This window comes from Microtus pennsylvanicus, chromosome 1, assembly GCF_037038515.1.
Source record: "Microtus pennsylvanicus isolate mMicPen1 chromosome 1, mMicPen1.hap1, whole genome shotgun sequence".
Taxonomy (NCBI): Eukaryota; Metazoa; Chordata; class Mammalia; order Rodentia; family Cricetidae; genus Microtus; species Microtus pennsylvanicus.
The window spans coordinates 16,407,928-16,427,615 of NC_134579.1; the positions used below are offsets into that span (position 1 = coordinate 16,407,928).

A 19,688-nucleotide genomic window follows, 5' to 3' on the forward strand; every position below is an offset into this window, starting at 1 on the left:
ATGGAGATGCTAAGTAGCCCACCCCACATCACACACAGCAGCGTGTGGGAGACTTGGAATGGAGCTGCGGGAGCCGTTCACAGGTGCCCGAATAAGGCTAAGTGTCTACCACTGTGCTGGGAGCTTGCTTTGTCTCATCTGCCAGGAGAAAACTGATGAAGCAGTGTTCCTGAGGGTGCTGATTAATCCTGAGCTGTTGTTAGAGGATTCCAGAGTGCAGCCCCAGTTCTGAGGAGCCTGACCTTTAGATGGCTACCAGTCTTTCATTCTGATAAATACATGACTAATCCATTCCAAGTCTATTTTCGAAATTGCCTTTCCCAGGAGATCACAGAGGATGAGACTTTAGCTCATCACTTTGCTATTGGAAATTTGAGGAAAACTCCCTCCACTTACTAAACTTGAGAAATATAGATCAAATTAAGTCTTGTCCACATTCCTTTCGTATGTTATTTTCTTCTTCACAAACTTTCATTTGAGAGAGTAAATAGGATACTTAGACCCTAACTGATGGCCTTTAGGATTTTTCAAGGTGTTTAGTAATGAGTCGATTCTTTAGCAACATACCAACAAGTCCTGTGCTTTGGTAACCACAGTCACTGACTTCATGATGTTTAACTTGAAAATGCTGTTAGTTACTTTTTTTAAACCTGTGGCCAAATACCCAACAAAAACAATTTGAGAGGGCTGGAGAGATCGCTCAGTGGTAAGAGCACTTGCTGCTCTTGTGGAGGACTGGATTTTGGTTCACGGCACCTGCATCAGTTGGCCTGCAATCATTGTAACTCCAGTTCTAGCGGGTCTGACCCCTTCTTTTGGCCCTTGCAGGCACTACACTCATGTATGCATCCACACACAAACAGACATATGCATGTCACACACACATCTAAAGATACATAGAGGAGGAAGGATTTAATTTGTCTCACGGTGGGGAGGTAATGGTGGAAGGAGCTTGAGACTGCACAATCAGATCTTGTCAGAACAGGCAGCAGAGTTGGGAAAAGTGGGACAGAGTTATGCATACATCCCTCTCTGTGCAGAGGTGACTGTTGTCACTCAGCGTAGCTGCCTAGAAAGTTAAACAACTTCTCAAACCATTGCTATCTATTGAATTGTATTCAATCATAGGAGCCCATGAAGAACATTTTATGTCTAAGCCATAACAAGAATCTATACTTAGTCATACAATCTGAATAACTGCCAAGTTGCAAAATTTCCGATGTGTCTGGGTTTTCATTAAATGAAGCAGGGCATTCAAAACACTTAGCACACTTCTAGATACCTAGTAGATGCTTTGTCAATGTCAGCTGTCATCCCTGCAGCTCATTTTATGAGCAGTGTACTATCTAACAGGGGCCTATTGTATCTTGGATGAGTCACTTAAGAGTCTCATCATGGGCACAAAGGCAACACACTGTAAAGCCGTGTTGCCTTCCCAGCCACCCTTCCCTTAACTTCCTGCCACAGTGAGATTGAGAGCGGGTTTTGGTTTTTTCTTTTGGCTGTTGATAATTTTATGGTTACTTTGATCACTGTATCATGTCTTACCTTAACAATATTAACAGTGATAGCACACTCTGCTCTTACTGTTTCCTTTTAATCCACAGCCAGCACAAGATTTTTTAAAATAAATGTAATTACAGTGTCCAGAATGCTCTAGTGGTTTTCTGCTTAAATAGGCAGGCCTTCTGCATCTTGACTGTGGCCGCTATGGAGATGACTTGGTTAACATCTGAGTTTATTATGCTGTCTCAGTTAGCTGTCCTGAGGCTTATATTACATTTTACTTTTAATCAGCCTCTTAGAGAATCTAAAGATAAAGCTGAGCAAGTCTTCTCATACTGCTTTTTGGCCTTCTGTTACTTCTAACATTAACATATTTTAGTTAGCTGTGCTTTCGATGAGCACTGATGTGTGTATGGGAAGAGTTTTTATCTTGATGGCATGAGTGTTTCTGCCCTCTGCTATACTAAGAATTCTTGACATTTTCTTAAGTTTCTCCTAGGTATGCATCCAATATCCTTGTTAAGAAACCATATTTTAAGTATTCACTTTTCCACTCTGAAAGCAAAACCTAGAAAAAGAATTCTTGATTACTCATTTTTTTTTTAAAAAATAGAAGTTCATGATTGTATTTTTCCAAATGAATAGGTAGCTAAGAAAATAGAATTGATTTAGCAGTGTAATAGAAGTTTTAATAATGAATATCAAATAATGAATATAGTTTTTAAAAATAATTATTGAGGTAGAGATATGGGTGACAAATTTTTACTGTGTAGAGTTGCATTAAAACATATTCAAATCAAAATGATTTTTGTTACAAAATATTCAAGATAAAATTAGATACATTTTGGATGCCTTTACTCCAAAATCATTGGATGTTCCATTCTTGCTATTTGAAGGATAGTAATGGAAACTTGGAGTTAGCAGTGGCTTTCCTCACTGCAAAGAATGCCAAGACCCCTCCACAGGAGGAGACAGCCTATTACCAGACAGCACTTCCAGGCAACGATAGATACATCAGTGTGGGAAGCCAAGCAGATGCAAGTAAGTTTTTCTTCTTAATGTTTTATAGGCATGCAGTGAAATTTTCTTTTGATGTTGTATTACTTTTATTCATTAAACAGAAGTGAAGCATAAACAAAAAGTAATATAAATTTTTATTAGTGACAAATCATCTTATTTAAGTTATATATCCTTTTATGAGTATCTCTTGTAGAATACATGACTTTGAAATATAAAAAAATGGTGAATTATATTCATTAAAAGTCTAGAATTTTAAGTGGATAGTAATTTGTCAATTTCATCCTTCAGTAGAAGCCAAATACTGCTTTGAGGTTATAAATTTATAAGTTTACTATATTATAAAATTGCCTTTCCTCCACATTGAAAATAAAGGTTTGAGGAGAAGGCTTTCATATAATCAAAATCCTCCTTAATCCAAAATGAAAACACACACACACAGCCCTTGAGAGAAATGTTTGGAGACACCATGCATTCTCTCTTGCACCTTAAGTCAAGTTATATGACTTTGCTCAAGACCCTAGCTTATCATCATCACAGGAATATTCTCATGTACCATAGAGAAATTTTTACTGTTTACTGACATTCCCATGGCTTAATTAACGTGAAATAGGAGGTATTATTTAAGGTGTGTACTTGGCCATGGTTTTAGTCCTAAGCACTCCAGAATATCAAATTAGTATATATAAAATGTAAGCACTTTTATGTGTTATAGATGGGAGACACGAGATCACTAACATGTTTGAGGAGCATGTATGGTTTCATTTTGTGGCCATGGAAATTAGGAAGAAGCAGGGAGAGCCACTTCCCTTCCCCTTTTCATGCTTGCATGAGGTGCACGGCCTGTTATGTCAAGTTCAGCAATAACTGAGGCTTTGGGCAGTCTTTCCCTCTAGCCTCAGTTTCTCCTGTTTTTCCTCCTTTCTTTACACTCTGACAATAAAACAGAATGAGCTGAAGTTGCAACACCTGGTGCCACCTAGTATTTAACTTACTCTTCTTTAGGCTAGGAAGAGTCTCTAACCTTTTTCTCTCAAGTCTAAGTTATTTCTGTCTTAAGAGTTAGCTAGCAATTGCCTGCTAGAAATTGTTTTCTCTGCCCTCTTGCTTGGAACAAGTCTTTCCAGTATCCAAAGTGTGCTGCTAAGGACTGTCATTTGGAAATCATTTCGTTGAACATTGATGCCACTAAATTTGGCATAGAAAAAAAATCTCCTTCAAGACCAATGAAACAACATTTTGATGTTGGAAGAAGCTGGGAGAAAGCGAAGGGTTCTAAGTATCGGAAGGATGTGTGTTTGAGAATAGCATCCAGTTCTGTGGTGGAAAAAGGAATTAATTACATAGTTTTTTTTAAAATAAAAACAGAAAAAGCAAAGTGTAGTTTTTCCTGAAGCCAATTAGAGATGGAAATTGGCAAATAGTCCAGCCTTGCTTGAGCGCTAGTTGGAGAGGTAAGATTTTAGGAGGGCACGTGGGAACTCTTGTTGTTAATGCTATGTTTATGACACAAAGGTCAATGAACAGAGGGAGAAAAATGGAATTGTGAGACTGTCCTAATAGAAGGCTAAGGTAGATGATAGCACCTGTTCAAGATTTTCAGTGAGGACCAGTGAAAATGCTAGTGGACACCGATGGTGACATGAATAGGTTCACTTAGAGAAAACACAGCTCACATTCAGAAGGCTATGTCTTGTGATACCCACCCCCGTATGTATAACCACACACACACACACACACACAATCAATCACTTCACTTTTCACCGACATTTGGCATAGCGGGTTGTAATTGGACTCAGCTGATGGCCATTTTGAGTGCCCTGCTCACTGCTGTGGCTTCATTGCTAATGTGCTCCCCTAAGCTTGGGGCTCACTCTATAGATCACTGAGACACAGATCTGTTGAAATTTAATGAGTACTTACATGATGGCCCTCTTGGTCACACTTCAGTGACATTACTTTTGGTAGCAGCGTTTGTGTCCTGTCTTGCAGAGTTATTGGAAGGAGAACAGTTGTTAGGAACCAGTTTGATTCAGCAAACCTAGCAAGCCTCAGAACTGACGATTGAGAGGCACATTCAGCAGTTTATTGAAAAGTACTTTTGACTGTGCAGGCATTGTTCAGAAATGAAGCGATTTTTGTGTGTTTTTAGTTTTTATGGATTGGAAGGAAAGATTGAGAATTGTTACAAGTGAGTGTCAGTAAGTGCAGACTTGCTCACAAGCCTGAGTCTAGAGGGAAAAGCAGTGACAGCCCTCAGGGAAGAATTTCTCAGGGATAGATGTGAAAAAAATGCTTCATTTTTGAGTACTTGCTTAGTTTTATTTGAAGTACATTGGTATTTGAAACTCTATAATAGTTTGTTTCAGATACTGAAAAGTTTCATTTTCTGTCAATTATTACTCATTTTCTGTAAATTATTACTCTTCTTTCTTTTCTTCAGCAAGAACTTGATGGCAAATAAAATCATGGTCCCAGTCTATCACATGCTCGTTTCAATGCTGGCAAAAATCTATCCTCTGAACTGAAAAATTCCTAATAAATATGCTACTGCATTTATGTAAGCTGGCAAATAACTATTTGTACTTGAATGTCTCTTTTAGAGTAAAAGAAACTATAATGTTTTTTACTTGATTTGAAGAACATTTATATCTGTGCCCCTTTCTGTAATATTGAAGAAGTAATAATCTTTTCAATACTTTTAATAGGAAAGCCATTTCATATTTTAGTTTGGCTTTTACTTTTGAGAGAAAAGTTACAATTTGAAGAAAACTTGTTTCCAGAACTTCAGTTATTGTACTGGGTGACTCTTCATAATATTCTTTACTACAATTTAATACTCTGTTATATTCTGGAAAAGTGCTCAAATTTGCTGGATATTTAACCTTTTCATAACTTGTATAATCCAGACAATACTAAATAACAAATTTTCAAAGAATGCCTCATGCTCCTAGGTTAGAAAGGAAACTCTATGAGATCTTTAGAAAAAGAAAAAGAAAAAGAAATGAGTGTTAGTGAATAAAGCTCTTGCTGTACAAGGATGGGGACCTGTGCTTAAACCCCTGAATCCACATAGAAAACCTCTGTGTAGTGCAGTGCTTGCTGTTACACATCAGAAACAAGAGGTTCACTGATCCTTGCTGGTTTCCAGGCTAGTTTAAACTTAATGATAGACCTTGTCTCCAGGGAATACTGTGGGCTGTAATTGGGCAGGATGCTGACATGAGTCCCTGACTTTCTGCACACACATCACCCCCTACCACATACACAATTAAAGTGGACTAGTTTACAATGCATGGTATTGGCTATCATAATTGTCATTGAATCAAAGCGGAAATAATGATATTTTTGGCTCTTGGCACAGTGTCTTAGCCATGACTATACAAAAGATTTTGCCCAATATTAAATCTATTAGTATTATTTTATACCACAACTATTAAATTGTTTTAAACTTTTTTAAAACAGGACAAAAACAGTATATGTCCACCAGAGCAAGATGCACCCCAGTTGAGCAATCAAAATATGGATCAAAAGATAAGAGGGATTTGGGTAGGTAATCATAACATACAAAGTAATACAGCATTATTAAGCTTTAGATAAACTTGTATAATACATTAGCACGAGTGCTAAGTATGTAGTAGGCTCTTCAAACATTTGAATTGCTATTGGTGCCTAGGCTCCATACAACCTGAATGGCATTCAAAATGAGAAAACCCTTGAGGTTCTATCCTAGAATCTAGATCATGGGTGGACTGCTTGACCAGGGTGATTTAATGTCCAGATGACGATGGGTGCAGCTTCTGTCCTCATGTCTGAGGAGTTATCAACAGACTCTTTCCTCTTTCCATCCCTCACACTTTTTAAAATTTACTTTAGGTAGAAAAAGAAATTCAATGAAAGTTACAACTCTGTCTAGAAATTTCTATTACATGAAACTGTTTTGATCATTCACAACACCCAAAGTTAAGCTTAGAAATAGGTTAGACCAGGGTGGTGGTGTGCAGCTGATTGGATATGTTAAGACGCTTCAAGCCGATATGGAACATTCTAGTACAAGTGGACTATAGAATGGCCTGGATAACTTTTAAAATTTATTTTATTCTTTTTTCAAGTGGAGCTTTTATTTCTGAGGCTGGTGTTGTACTCAAGGCCTGTTTCTCTTTCCATGATGAAAATTTTCTGAGTTTTAGGAGAGAAGGCTGGCCATGGGCTATCGCTGTTTTCATAGTTGTGGACTAATGCGGAATATTAATTTCAGTTTTTTTCACCTTTCAAGATGGAAGACACAGAAAACAAGTGACAATTTTTGGATGACTCCCCAAGTACTTTTCATTTTCTTCCTTATGGATGCTACCATTATAAGTTTAGTAGCTGTTCTTAAAATGAGAATTGTATTTTTAACTAAACAGTTCAGTATAGTTGCCAGTAATCAAAATTAAAGTTAAATAATGTTGAAATTTGTAGCTCCTATCATAGAAAGTCCTGTCCATACATTACAGTTTTAGAGACTGTGTGTTCAGCAGTCAGAAAAACAGAATAGAAGGATTATTATGTGAAAACCAATAAATCAGAGTAGGGAAGAAGTGGATGGCGAGTGGAGAAGGCACTTTGCCTATGTGTATCTGTTTATATGGAAGTAGTTTTTAAAATGTAGTGCCTTATCTGTCCTCTTTGTAGAAATTGGGAACACATACTCACATCTTATTATGTTTATATGGAAGTATTTTATAAAATGTAGTGCCTTATCTGTCCTCTTTGTAGAAATTGGGAACACATACTCACATCTTATTATTGTCATTATACAGAGCCCACTTTTGAAATTTATGTTTCATATTTGGGTATTATGTTTCAGTTGTTTTGGTACAGCAGTATTGATTTATCAATGCTTTTAGGGAGTTTATTAAGCCACAGAAAGATACAGTCTGTTTTGTTTATGAATGACAGTGAAGAATAATACTCCTGAGTTCTCAGAAGTCACAGAGAACCACATGTTAGGTCAAGGTGGTGCTCTGGGTGTGGCTGGCTGGGAATAGGAATGACTATTTTAGGTCCTGTCCTTAGGGAATGCTTTTTGGGTGAGGTCACATTTGAACAAATACTTGAGGGGAAGTGAGGAAGGAATCACAGGACTGTGGAGAGAAATGAGCCACAGCCCAGCCCGAGGCTGAATTGCTTTTGCTTCTTGACACTAACAGTGAGACCAGCAGCCTCTGAGGCTGAGTTGTAAGACCAGCAGCCTCTGAGGCTGAGTTGTAAGGCTCAGTAGAGTCCTCACTTGTGATTTGTGTTTCCTATGTGAGCTCCCATCCTTCACTTCCTAGGTTGCTTTTCTCTTCAAGCAAGCCATGCAGTGTATAGTCCTGGTTTGGCATTCTAACTTGTTACTTCAACTCTGTCTTGCCCTGGTATGTGTTCTTCCTCCAACTGTCTGTCTATCATATCTGTTTAGTGTCTTTGAATTGTTCTCACAGAGATCTCCAGGGAGAGTAGATAGCAAAAAAGTTTCCAGTGTTTTCCAAAGTCTTGCTATGGTGCAGATATACAGCATATATAGTATGCTGGTATATGGATAGAAATTTCTACCAAGGCTATTTTGATTTTAAATTTACTTCTGCAATTACCACTTGTTTATAGCCAAGTTAATTCTCAGCTCTCTTCAATAAACATACAGAAAATGCTAGTTTTCATTATGCAACTGATGACTCTATGCATCCAATGTATTCATTGTTTTGCCAATCCCTGGAAAAAGAATTCAGCAAGACCCAAAGCTTGATTTTTAAGCTGGTCTTCAGTACATGCCAGAATCCCAAAATAGACTTTAATACCATTGAAGGAATGGACTTGTTAGCAAGAGCAAGCAGGCACAGAGAGCAAGCTTCTCTTTCCTTGTCCCTTTATATAGGCTGCTAGCAAAAGGTGTATCCCAGATTAAAGGTGGATCTGGATTAAAAGTGTGTCTTCCCACTTCAAATGATTTAATTCAGAAAAACCTCTTCACAGGTGCACCCAGCCACGGTGGTTTTAGTTAATTCCAGATGTAGTCAAGCTGAGAACCAGCAATAACTATCAGAAAGAGAAAATTAGCTACTCATGAATTACAAAAAAGAAAATTCTCATTTAGCCATTATTAAAATTATATTTTACTTACTAATTTGTTAAGCAAAATGATACTTAAAATCGAAATAATTTAATATGTGAGTGGGGGGCTGGAGAGGTGGCTCAGCGGTTAAGAGCATTGCCTGCTCTTCCAAAGGTCCTGAGTTCAATTCCCAGCAACCACATGGTGGCTCACAACCATCTGTAATGAGGTCTGGTGTCCTCTTCTGGCCTGCAGGCATCATACAGACAGAATATTGTATACATAATAAATAAATAAATTTATAAAAAATATGTGAGTGGGTCATAAATGTTTCCTTTCGTGATGGCCACATTGTTCTCAAACTATGGCAGAAGAAAAGCAGTTTTGTAGAGAAATGTGAACACTATGAAGAAAATTGTAATTACAGCAGCTTTATAGATAAAGAGACCAGAGACCTTTCCTTTGCTGGAAGAATGTGTCAGTCAAGAATTGATAGCATCTGGTCTCAGCTAATCCTTTCCATCATTAAAATGTACTGCTGCCCAATACCAGGAGAGGCAGGTTCCAGTTCCCATCTGCATTACAGATGGGTACAGATGTGTAGCTGCCCACCTTCTAGGGGATTACAGATGTGGGGAGAGACGGGAAGCAGGAACAACTGAGTGGTCATTTCTAGCTACAGACAGGTTAGCGTTTTATACCAGTGGAAGAACAAGCGTCTTCTGTTTGTAATGCCATCAGGGAAAGGCAGATGATATGAATTGTGGTCTAGATGGGATCAGCAATCAGGACGCACAGGGTTGGGCCCCATTGGGGAGGACAAGTTGTCCAACCAGAATTGCTGCTCTGCTGTCATGTCCTGGCCTCCTCACAGGAATGACTGGCACAGAGGGTTGTAGCAATGTTTCTTGACATTTGTCTTCTGTTGGTCAGGTGATTGTGACTTATCTTTTGCCAACTTGATTGTAAAAACCAGATTACAAGAGCACCAGTCTGTGCAGCCAGGAGTCTTGTAGAACATGTTCATATTTAATAACGTGGCACACTTTTGATCTTCGGGCTCCTTTAAACTCACAAATTTATGACGGACCTCAAAGAGCTTTCATTGATATGAAACACTTTCTGAGATAATTCTAATTCAGGAACTGTTTAAAACATTTTTAAAATTCAGAAAGCTTAGAAAACTAATTCTTAGTTAAAATAGCGACCTATTCTGTGAGGTAAACATTTTTGTATAGAATATATTTCTGAAACAAATTAGCAAAAGGGTACACCCTTTATGCTGCTGCACCTTTCTCCTATCTGTGGTATTAGAACAGACCTGGGATCTCAGATCTGTGTTGGAGGGTTTCCATTCTGTTAGAATAGGCTGCTTTGCTTCTGTTTTGTGAAGAAAGTCTAGCTTCATACAGATGTTCATTTAGCAAAGGGAGGAATGTTCTAACTGAATATTCAAATAATAATGATTATTCTGCTTAATATACCAAAACTCAATGCTTCTTAATTTCCTACGGCTGAGTTACAGTGTGGATCCACAGTCACTTTCGTGTTGCCCTGGATGGTGGTTATCAATTGCCTTTTATACAGTGCTGCTATATTTTAAAATCTACCAATGTTTTGCTATTTGATCTGTCACCCTTACATGATTCTGTAAAACTATGTTGATAGTTGTAGTTCCATCCATATTATGAAAGAATAATATGCTAATGTATCACATTTGTTGGCAGCTGATGAACTGGTTCTACCAGAAAAGCCTTTACATCCTGAGAAACTATCAGGATCATAGTAGTTGAAACATAAATTTTTTTTCAAAATTCTGAGCTTGGATGGGATTCTCTATCAGTCATTAACAGAAGTTGCTCTGCAACGACTGATAAAATTGAAGTTTGGGTGTTCATCCTTTGTAGTATGTCATTTGTTCTTTCAACCAAAATATGAGAAGTACTAACTTTGCAACCCCAGCATTGTACTAGCATTTATAGCAGGCTTTGCCATGTAGAAACTATGCATTTTTAGTCAGTAACAACTCCAAAACCTTGTAAATCAAGATTCAATTTCTTGTTAAAATTACTTTTTTTGATCAAAGTTATTTTGATCAAAATTTACATTTTTAAGGTAAACTGATTTTCTTTAAAATATTGTGTTTATTTCTAAGTAATAACAGAAATTCACCTTGGTACTGGTGCCTTGATCAGCATCAGCAGTGCAAATATTAATAGCAGCAAAGGGTATCACATATCCATATTATTGTGATTATATTCTCTACCTTCTGGAATTCTGATCCCTTCTTTAAGGGATCAATAGATAACTTTAAAAAACTGATTGTGGGGCAAAATGCATGGGATTTAAGAAGTAAAAGTCTTAGACCTGGAGCCTGTGTACCATTCTTTATTTTTACACTGTTATAAGCATCTCAGCATTTGTGGGATAGGAGAAAATATTCCATCCTTGCTTATTGTTTGCTTTTGTGTGAACTCCAATTCATGGATCCTGAAAGAGTGTAAGTAAAGAATAAAATCAGTTGCTGTTTCTAAGTGAGTTCCTAGGCATGAAGCATCAACTATGATTGGTAATTTCAGAGAAGGCATTTAATCCGAGGGATTAAGCAATTGCAGACTTGTTTGCAGGGAATTGAGGGAGGGCCCTTGAGCTCAGTCTTCTCTAGTGATTGCAGACGTGACCATCACAGTGCTTCAGTCCTCTACCACAGCAGGAAGACAGCCGGTAGGGTGGCTCTGAGCAACTGTGTACTTCTTAAGTAACTTGGCTTAGGGGACAGAGAACCTCGATAAGTAACCTCCACTTGACTCTGCCTGGATGTTGGAATGCTAATAGAGTGTCGTTTTTGCTCTGTGAGTGACTTCCTTGCAGCTGAACTTTGATAGAACAACTTCTACATGTCCACTAAGGACACTGGGAAAAGTAGAATCAGTAGGATCATGGCTGCTCCCTTGCTTCTACCATCAATGTCTCCATTTAGTGATGGTATTGATGAGTTCCAGATCTTACTCTTTCCAATTCTATATTCTTTTATTAGGCTGATTCCTATCATTTCTTAAATTGTAATAATAGCATTCATAGCAATAACTCCTCTGTCAAGGAAATTGACCAACATACATTGTAGAACTGCATTAAGCATGTTTTATCAGTGGTGGTAATAGTCGTGGGTTTTATTCATTGAATACAGAAGTAAAACTCACAGTGTTCAATGAAATGGACCAAGTGTTTTTGTTTGCATACCTCTGTGTAAATGAAAATCTTATTTTCAGTGACAAGAAAGGCATATGTCCTAAATTAATCACATGGTACAGAAGAGAAAAACCAAAAGTGACAGCTCCTTGCATCTTTTTTTTTCACTAGAACTAAAAACTATCAACAATGTCACACACACACACACACACACACACACACACACACACACACACACACGCACACACACACATTCCCCCTACTCTGTGATTTGTTAGTGTGATATTTACACATCAGAAAGCACCAATGTAAGTGTTTGGTAGTGGTTGTTTTGCATTTTATTGATAAACCATATTCCCAGTAGGCTTTCTGATCATTAGCTTTTTAATAAGATGCTACACAGTAAATAAATACCAAGAATTTTCTTCTTTTCACTACTTTTGGTAGATTTTGTAGAAGAAACTATTTAGTTACTAAGGATAGTTTATGGTAACCATGTTGGGATTTTTAAAGATATATTCATGCTTATAACATAGAGGATTAACTTGGTCCTGGCTTTTGGTTTGTCAAGGTTTATTGGGCATACAGTCGCTGTGGTGGGAGTTCACTTTCATTTGTTTGCCTTAATTCTGAGAAAGCTAGTTTTGCTTTTCAGATGTTATCGATCTCACTGGAGATGACAAAGATGATCTTCAGAGGGCGATTGCTTTGAGCTTGGCCGAATCAAATAAGGCATTCCGGGAGACTGGAATAACCGATGAAGAACAAGCCATCAGCAGGTAAGAGTGTAGACCCATCATGTGTGTGTGAGAGTATGTCTGTACTCCAAAAGGAAAAGACAGACTTAAATTTTAAGAGCATTGAGATATATTTCATTCTAAATAAAAAATCAATAATATGTGCTTGTATTTTTTTACATTTTATGTAATCAAACTTCATATTTAAAGTTTTAAACCTATAAATATTTTTTAATTATGGAACTCATAATTTTGTCACAAATTTATTCTTTAATTTTTCTTCCTTTTTTTTTTGTTCTTTTGAATCTACTGTCCAGTCTACCTTTAGGAATTTATCACAGGATTCAAGTTTGTTTTTTTGTTTTTTGTTTTTACTTTTTTTTTTTTTTGGTAATAAGCCAAAGGTAAATTTTTTTTTTTGCTTCCATTGGATATATGATACGGTATGTAGTTATTTTGGATAGTGATACTATTTGATATCTTTGTGTGTACATAGACATGTTTGTGTGTGCTTGTTGTGGAGGCTAAAGATTATACAATAAAAGATATACTTGCTGCAAATGTTATTTTTAAATGCACATATATTTTTGTTTACATCAATTTTTATAAGCCTATTAATATGAAAATATCTAGAAGATTATATCCTGGATTAGTATTTATAATTCTGTGTCATCTGTTTTCTTAATGTTTTCATTGTGAGCTTAGCTTTTTGAAAATTTATTAAATATTTATTGGGTTTATATTTAAATTGCCATCTTACAAATGTAGATTGCTAGATTATTAATCTTTTCTTCAGTGGTAATCTCTACTACATATTTATTTCTTTGGGATTTTTGAGATGTGGCCTTATTGTGTATCTGATGGTGACCTTGAACTTTTGATCTCCTTCCTCTATTTATAGGTATGTACATCAATGAGTGATCAAGGTCATTGCATATTTAACCCGGTTATTTTGTTTAGTTTTTGAAGTGCTGTGCATCAAAACTATGACATTGACCATGTTAGGTCTAGCTTTTAACAGTTGTGTCAGAGATGCCTTACCCAGGGTTTTAACTTCTTACACTGTAGTCTACTCTGTGAAAGCATCAAGTTCTAAAGGCCCAAAAGGATCTAAAAAGACAGTTGAGCCGTCTTGCCAGTCTGTGTCAGTGTTTTCTAGTTGAAACACTATATACTTAAGTTCCATATGGGTTAATATTGAAGAGAATCCAAAAAATAGTTGTCAAGAGACAATTTCATAAGAATGTGGGTACAAAAACCCAGATGTTATATCATAGCTAACACCTCCATGTGGTCCCTATTGCAGTTCAGAGACAAACATTAGAAGTGTGAAGCTTCTGCCAGCACATTGTGGCATTCATTTTATAGTATGTTTGTAATAGGGTATGAATACTGTAAAATATTGGCGAATGGTGTACCATATTAAGCATATATGCAGTGTCAGAGCTGCTGAGTGTTGTGTACTATGTATGATTGTAGGTGGTGTAAGCACAGTAGGCTTGTTTGTGCTGGCATCCTCACACACACAGCCTAGGGTTGCTACAGTGGCTGTGCTGTAGCACTAGACCATTAGGCAAAGGAAAGTCCATATCTGTTGTGCTTTCTTGGGACCACTGTTGTACATGCAGGCTAATCATGACCTGGTTATCCCTGTGTGGCTCATGGACACTTTTATGTGTGATGTGTGTGTGTGTTTAGCAAAGGATTATGATTATTTTTAAACTTAGGTTTTGTGTTTGAAGTTTTCTTAGGAAATAATCTGTACTTCACTTTATTCGTTGGTTATTAATACTGCCATGTTCTTTTTATTTTTTTTAAACTTTGTTTTTTATTTACTCTTTTTGTCTTTTACATGGAGCATCTCCATCCCATTCATTTTCCATCCCTTTGTATCTACTTTCTGCCTTTGCAACCTTTCCCCCAAAATACAATAAAATAGAATTTAAGAGAAAATAAAAAGAAAAAAAATAAAATCAATCTCATCATGGAAGTCGAAGTGTGATACAGTGAGTCACACAGCAAACCATTTTATCTATATATCTTTACTTGCAAACGTTCATTGCAAAGAGTCCTTGGTCTGGTTGAAGGCCTCTGGTTTCTGCCACACTGTTGGTGCTGGGCTCTCAGTGGAGCTCCTGTTGGTTATCCTCTTGTTGCCCTGTGTCATGGAGACCCTGCAGCTTTGGGTCTGCAGATGATAGATGTGATAAATGTTGGGGTGGGTCAGCTTATAACCCTGGTTCTGAGCCTGGAGAGTTGCAGAGCTAGTCAGTTCACCAGCTCTCCCGTGTCCTCACCACCAGGGTGAGCTCTCCCGCACTGTGCTGGTTGGTTCACCCCTTGCAGCCATGCGCAAGGGGAGAGACCAGGGGTTCTCATGCTTTCATGTAAATGGAGACCGCACTTACATTTCTTGACCACCCAGATCCAAATAATCACACAGAAACTATATTAATTACAACACTGTTTCTTTAAATCTGTGTATCACCATTAGGTTGTGGCTTACCTGTAAGGTTCTGGAGTCTTTATCCTTTGATAGCTACATGGTGTCCCCTGACTCTGCCTTCTTTCTCCTTGTATTCAGTTTAATTTTCCCTCCTACTTATATTCTCCTCTGCCATAGTCCAAAGGAGCTTCTTTATAAGCTGATCATAATAAAACACATTCACAACACACAGAGGGGAATCCCACATCACTTTCATGTCAGTTGTCCCACACAAACACCTTCAGCGCCAGCTCTACTGTGTTGCCCATGCATAGTGTAGGGGCCACTCTGCCAAGTGCTGCAGTTGATGAGGGGCAGGGACAGCTCTCCTGCTCTTATGACCTCAGGACCAGCTCTCCCACCTGCCTCAGGCATTGATGGGAGGGGTGTAGGGTGGAGGAGGCCACTGCCATGTTCCTAATGGCATCTGTTTGCTACTTGAGCAATGTCAGGATCACGTATTACTTCCCAGAACATGTTAGCCCTATAACAAATCCTGTATGCTCACCCACAATAAGAAGTTGCTTAGTGTGTTGTATAATAGTGTAAATCTTTTTCAACACTGTATTTTCATTTCTTAAGAGTTCTTGAAGCCAGCATAGCAGAGAATAAAGCATGTTTGAAGAGAACACCTACAGAAGTTTGGAGGGATTCTCGAAATCCTTATGATAGAAAAAGACAAGACAAAGCTCCAGTTGGGCTGAAGAACGTCGGCAACACGTGCTGGTTTAGCGCTGTTATTCAGGTAAGGGTCGAGATTCAGCCTGAGGAGCAGTGCTGTGTGCCGTGCTGTTTCTTGCATCTTTTTAGTAGAAGTTCAGGCAGGATTCATGTATGTGGTATAAAGTGGCTTGACTTCAGAATCTCCTAGCGCTTTTTGTCTTTAATTACCAGTGTGACCTTTTTGTCTTCTGTTCTTTGTTGTAGATGGGTTCTTGTTGTATAGCCCAAACTAGCTGAGAATCTAGAATTTGTTGCCTCAGCTTCTGAGGGCCAGGACTATAGGTTGGAGATATCACATCTAGTTAATTAAAAGTTGCATTGTTTTCAAACAGAGTATCTTTTTAAAAACACGCTTAAGGGCTGGAGAGATGGCTCAGCGGTTAAGAGCATTGCCTGCTCTTCCAAAGGTCTTGAGTTCAATTCCCAGCAACCACATGGTGGCTCACAACCATCTGAAATGAGGTCTGGTGCCCTCTTCTGGCCTTCAGGCATACAAGCAGAAAGAATATTGTATACATAATAAATAAATAAATATTAAAAAAAAGAAAAAAAAACACGCTTAATTTTCGAACAAGTTCTTGCTAGGTAGCTCAGGTGACCTCAGTCTCCTGAGTGCTACAGGCATGTAGCACAATGCCTGGTTCCACTATGAAGCTTTCAATGAAACACAGGTTAATACCTTCCATTTACGTAAGCTTAATTTCTCCTTCTTCCTTGCCATTAGTAATCGCTGCTATTTTATTGATTTCTGAAGTGGTAGAAATAAGATAGTTTTGTAGGTATTTCTCTAAAAGTTTAGAGAATAGTTGTAACCAAGGTAAGAAATTAGAATTAACTTTTTTGTGTTTCAGATCAGGCTATTTATATTTTAGGGAAATATTTATAAAATATACTATTATATTCACAATTGCAAGTTGATTTAAGAGGCATTTTGTTTGATGCTGGTGTTTATATATAAATACATCACAATACATATGTTAGAGTGCTTTAAAGAATAAATATTGATAATTCAAGATTAGCACATTTTATTTTTACCTTAGAAAATCTTTGCGAAATGTTTTGTTTGCTTCTTCAAAATAGGAAATGTTTGTAAATACGCATACCCACTATCTTCTCAACTAGAAATAATATTTTTGATAATATATTTATTATAATCTCTGAAGTTTAGCTTTTTATACAATGACAATTGTCATAATTTTTCATTCTGTTTATATGAATAATCAAATTTCAAAATTTAAATTAAGCATTCTATAAATATTCTGTGTTTTTTTCCATAAGACAGTTAAAATGTGGCTTAATTGTGTATTGTTCCTAATAAGGACTTAATAGTCATTGGGCTATGTGCCATTTGTTTTTATGTTCAACAAGACTCCTTTGTAGCTTTCTGAGTCTGTTTTTATGTTGGCCTCAGCGGAGTGACATATGTATCTTATGCCTTTTGTTTTCTGTCAGCTGTTGTCATTGTTAGGTGACTAATCTGTGATTTTAATGTTTTTCTGTGTAGTTAGTATAGGTCTTAAGCCCCCACCTCTTGCTTTGTGGCACATGGGCATACAAGTAGATTTCCTTTGCTTTTCTGGACTTGGCTCGCTCTGACTATGTTATGATAGACGCTGCTAAGTAAGATGGCTCATTTCTTGGTTTCACAAGTGTTGAGTCTGAGAAATATCTGGATTACTATGAATATGTACCCATTTTTGACAGTAGTTTTCATTGTAAATTTGTTACTCACTTCTGTAATATAAAAAAGCAATATATAGCATTTATTGGCTACTTGAGAGCCCTGTAGGCATTACGGGGGTGTCTTAGGTTTTTCTCCTCTCTTGTTCATTCATGGCATAATTTAGACAGTTTGACCTGCGAGGAGCGGATGTGAAGCTGTGAGCCCAGTGTTCCTGAGTACGCCAGGCTGCCTTTCTCCAGCACTGTGGGGACAATGCTTCTCCCTTGCCAGGCTTTTCATGGGGAAGTTCAAGCAGAGGAAGTTCCTGCCCACAGCCAGTGCGTGATAGCTAGATAAGTGCTCTTCAGGTCTCCTGACAGTGTTCACAGGAAATTCCCACTTGAAGTGATAAATTATTATCAACAGAGCAGCGGAAACTCTGTTTGTTAATGAGTTCTTTTACCAACTCAGCTCTAATGTGAGGGAGTAACCATCCACTTACCCAAAGACTACTAGGTCACCAAGCTCGCGCATGTGTGTGTGTGTGTGTGTGTGTGTGTGTGCGCGCCTGTGTGTGTGAAAGGAACATACCAGAAAAAACTATGATATATTCTTCCTTAATAGAAAGAAGTAATTTTATTAGTTTAAATTTTATTATTCTATGATAACAAACATAGCCACTAAAGAACATTTGACTTCTCTAGCAGAAATCTAAATGCCTGTAGCAAATCATCTTCCCCCTTTAGAAGTTTGGGTTATCACATCCCAAGAAAAGTGACTTTTAGGGAAGAAATGAAGCTCCAAACTGGAATTCTGTGGAAGGAAACATGCGTTCACTCATGGCCAACTGTGTGTACTGTATCTCCAATGTTCACTGTCATTTCGGGGAGCTATTATTGTACGTTTAGTTAATAGGTTTATTTCCTTTTCCTTTTTGGCATCACTTGATTCTCAGGTGTGAGCCCAGATGTGACTGCTTACTTAGAAAGGGAGCTTTTCACCTAAAGTGGCCTTCATTAGTACCAAAACTTTCGTTGGAATTTGTAGAGTTGGTTGGAATTCCTTTCAACTGAGCCGAATGCTCTGTGATGTTTCAGTCTCCAACTCTCCCAGGGGCGGAGCTCACTCAGCTCACAGTTACTGTGAGACAAGACGAAGGTCAATAGGTCATCTCCTCAGATCTGCAGACAGCAGCAGTGCTTCTCAGTGGGCAGGCGCACTGAAGTACTACAAGAATCCCTTACTTCAAAAATCTTGAGAAAGTGGAGGAAGAGGTTTGTTGCACACCCAAGCCAAAGGAAATTCTTACTGTTCAGAAACAAGGAAGACATTCCAGAGGGAGTTCAAAGCCCTGTAGTGGGATTCTCATTCCTCTTTGGCAATTTTCTCTTAAAATTCATCACAAAAGTGGCTCAGATTTCCCCCTTAAGCTCTATTCCATTTCTACAATTCACATCTCAAGCATTCTTCCTCTACCACTGCACTGAGGAGGTGACTTTGAAGTCACCATTTCTCAAGGTCATCACTTGCTTCACCTTAAGACAGCTGCATTGCTATCTTTTTTGTCTTGCAATGCTCCAGCGAGTCCTCTGTGTGTCATCGTCTTCAGTGGAATTTATCAAGAGATGTATGATGTTTGATGATTTCCCTTCTCGATGTTTCACAGATTCTAAAGCTCTGCTTTTCTGTATTCCTTTTCCTTGTTTGATTTCCCTACTCTTGCTACTGTGCTCAAAACCTTTCGCTTGATTAAGCTCTGGCTTTAAAATGGCGCTTTCTGCTTCGGTTCTCATTTGCAGCTTTAGCTGTATCCCTTCTGATTTATACTTCTTTCATCCTTTTAATCTGCAGTCAGACGATGATAATTCTCATGAAAAAGAGACTGTTTATTTTAGCTGTGCTTTTTTCTTTGTCCTCTAGTGTTGTTCATGCCATGGTCTTCAGTAAGTATTTATTAAATGTGTGAATAAATGAGTTGGGCGCCATTGGCAAGATCCCTTCTCAGAGGAACAAAAACAATAAGTTCAAGAAAATGAGTTATCTGGTCATAATGTTTAATTAAGAACATCTTTACTGGATGTAGTAGCACACACAGGAGACAGAGGCATGTGGATTTCACTGAGTTCAAGTCCAGCCTGACTAAGGCCAGCCAGGGCTGTGCAGCAGGATGCTATTAGAAATCACAAACAAACAAGAAACAAAAGAGAAGGGCTTACACATAAGTCAATACAGGTCGCTTTTCCCATAGTTTCTATTAGAAGTTGCTTTTCACCATTTGGACTCAGCTTT

The 19,688-nt window shown here is 37.8% G+C and overlaps 1 protein-coding gene across 4 annotated transcripts in view; it reads left to right on the forward strand.

Annotated features, from left to right (window-relative positions):
- The window catches only part of Usp25 (ubiquitin specific peptidase 25), a 106,059-nt gene that overhangs the window by 23,372 nt on the left and 62,999 nt on the right, over positions 1 to 19,688 (forward strand). For 2 of the 4 annotated variants that reach the window (XM_075957085.1, XM_075957247.1), the window contains exons 3-6: positions 2,403 to 2,547; positions 5,989 to 6,072; positions 12,447 to 12,570; positions 15,596 to 15,758. In XM_075957085.1, the coding sequence (XP_075813200.1) occupies positions 2,403 to 2,547; positions 5,989 to 6,072; positions 12,447 to 12,570; positions 15,596 to 15,758 (516 nt within the window). The remainder of the gene's footprint in view (positions 1 to 2,402; positions 2,548 to 5,988; positions 6,073 to 12,446; positions 12,571 to 15,595; positions 15,759 to 19,688) is intronic. The other 2 variants (XM_075957166.1, XM_075957315.1) reach the window with 1 other exon arrangement.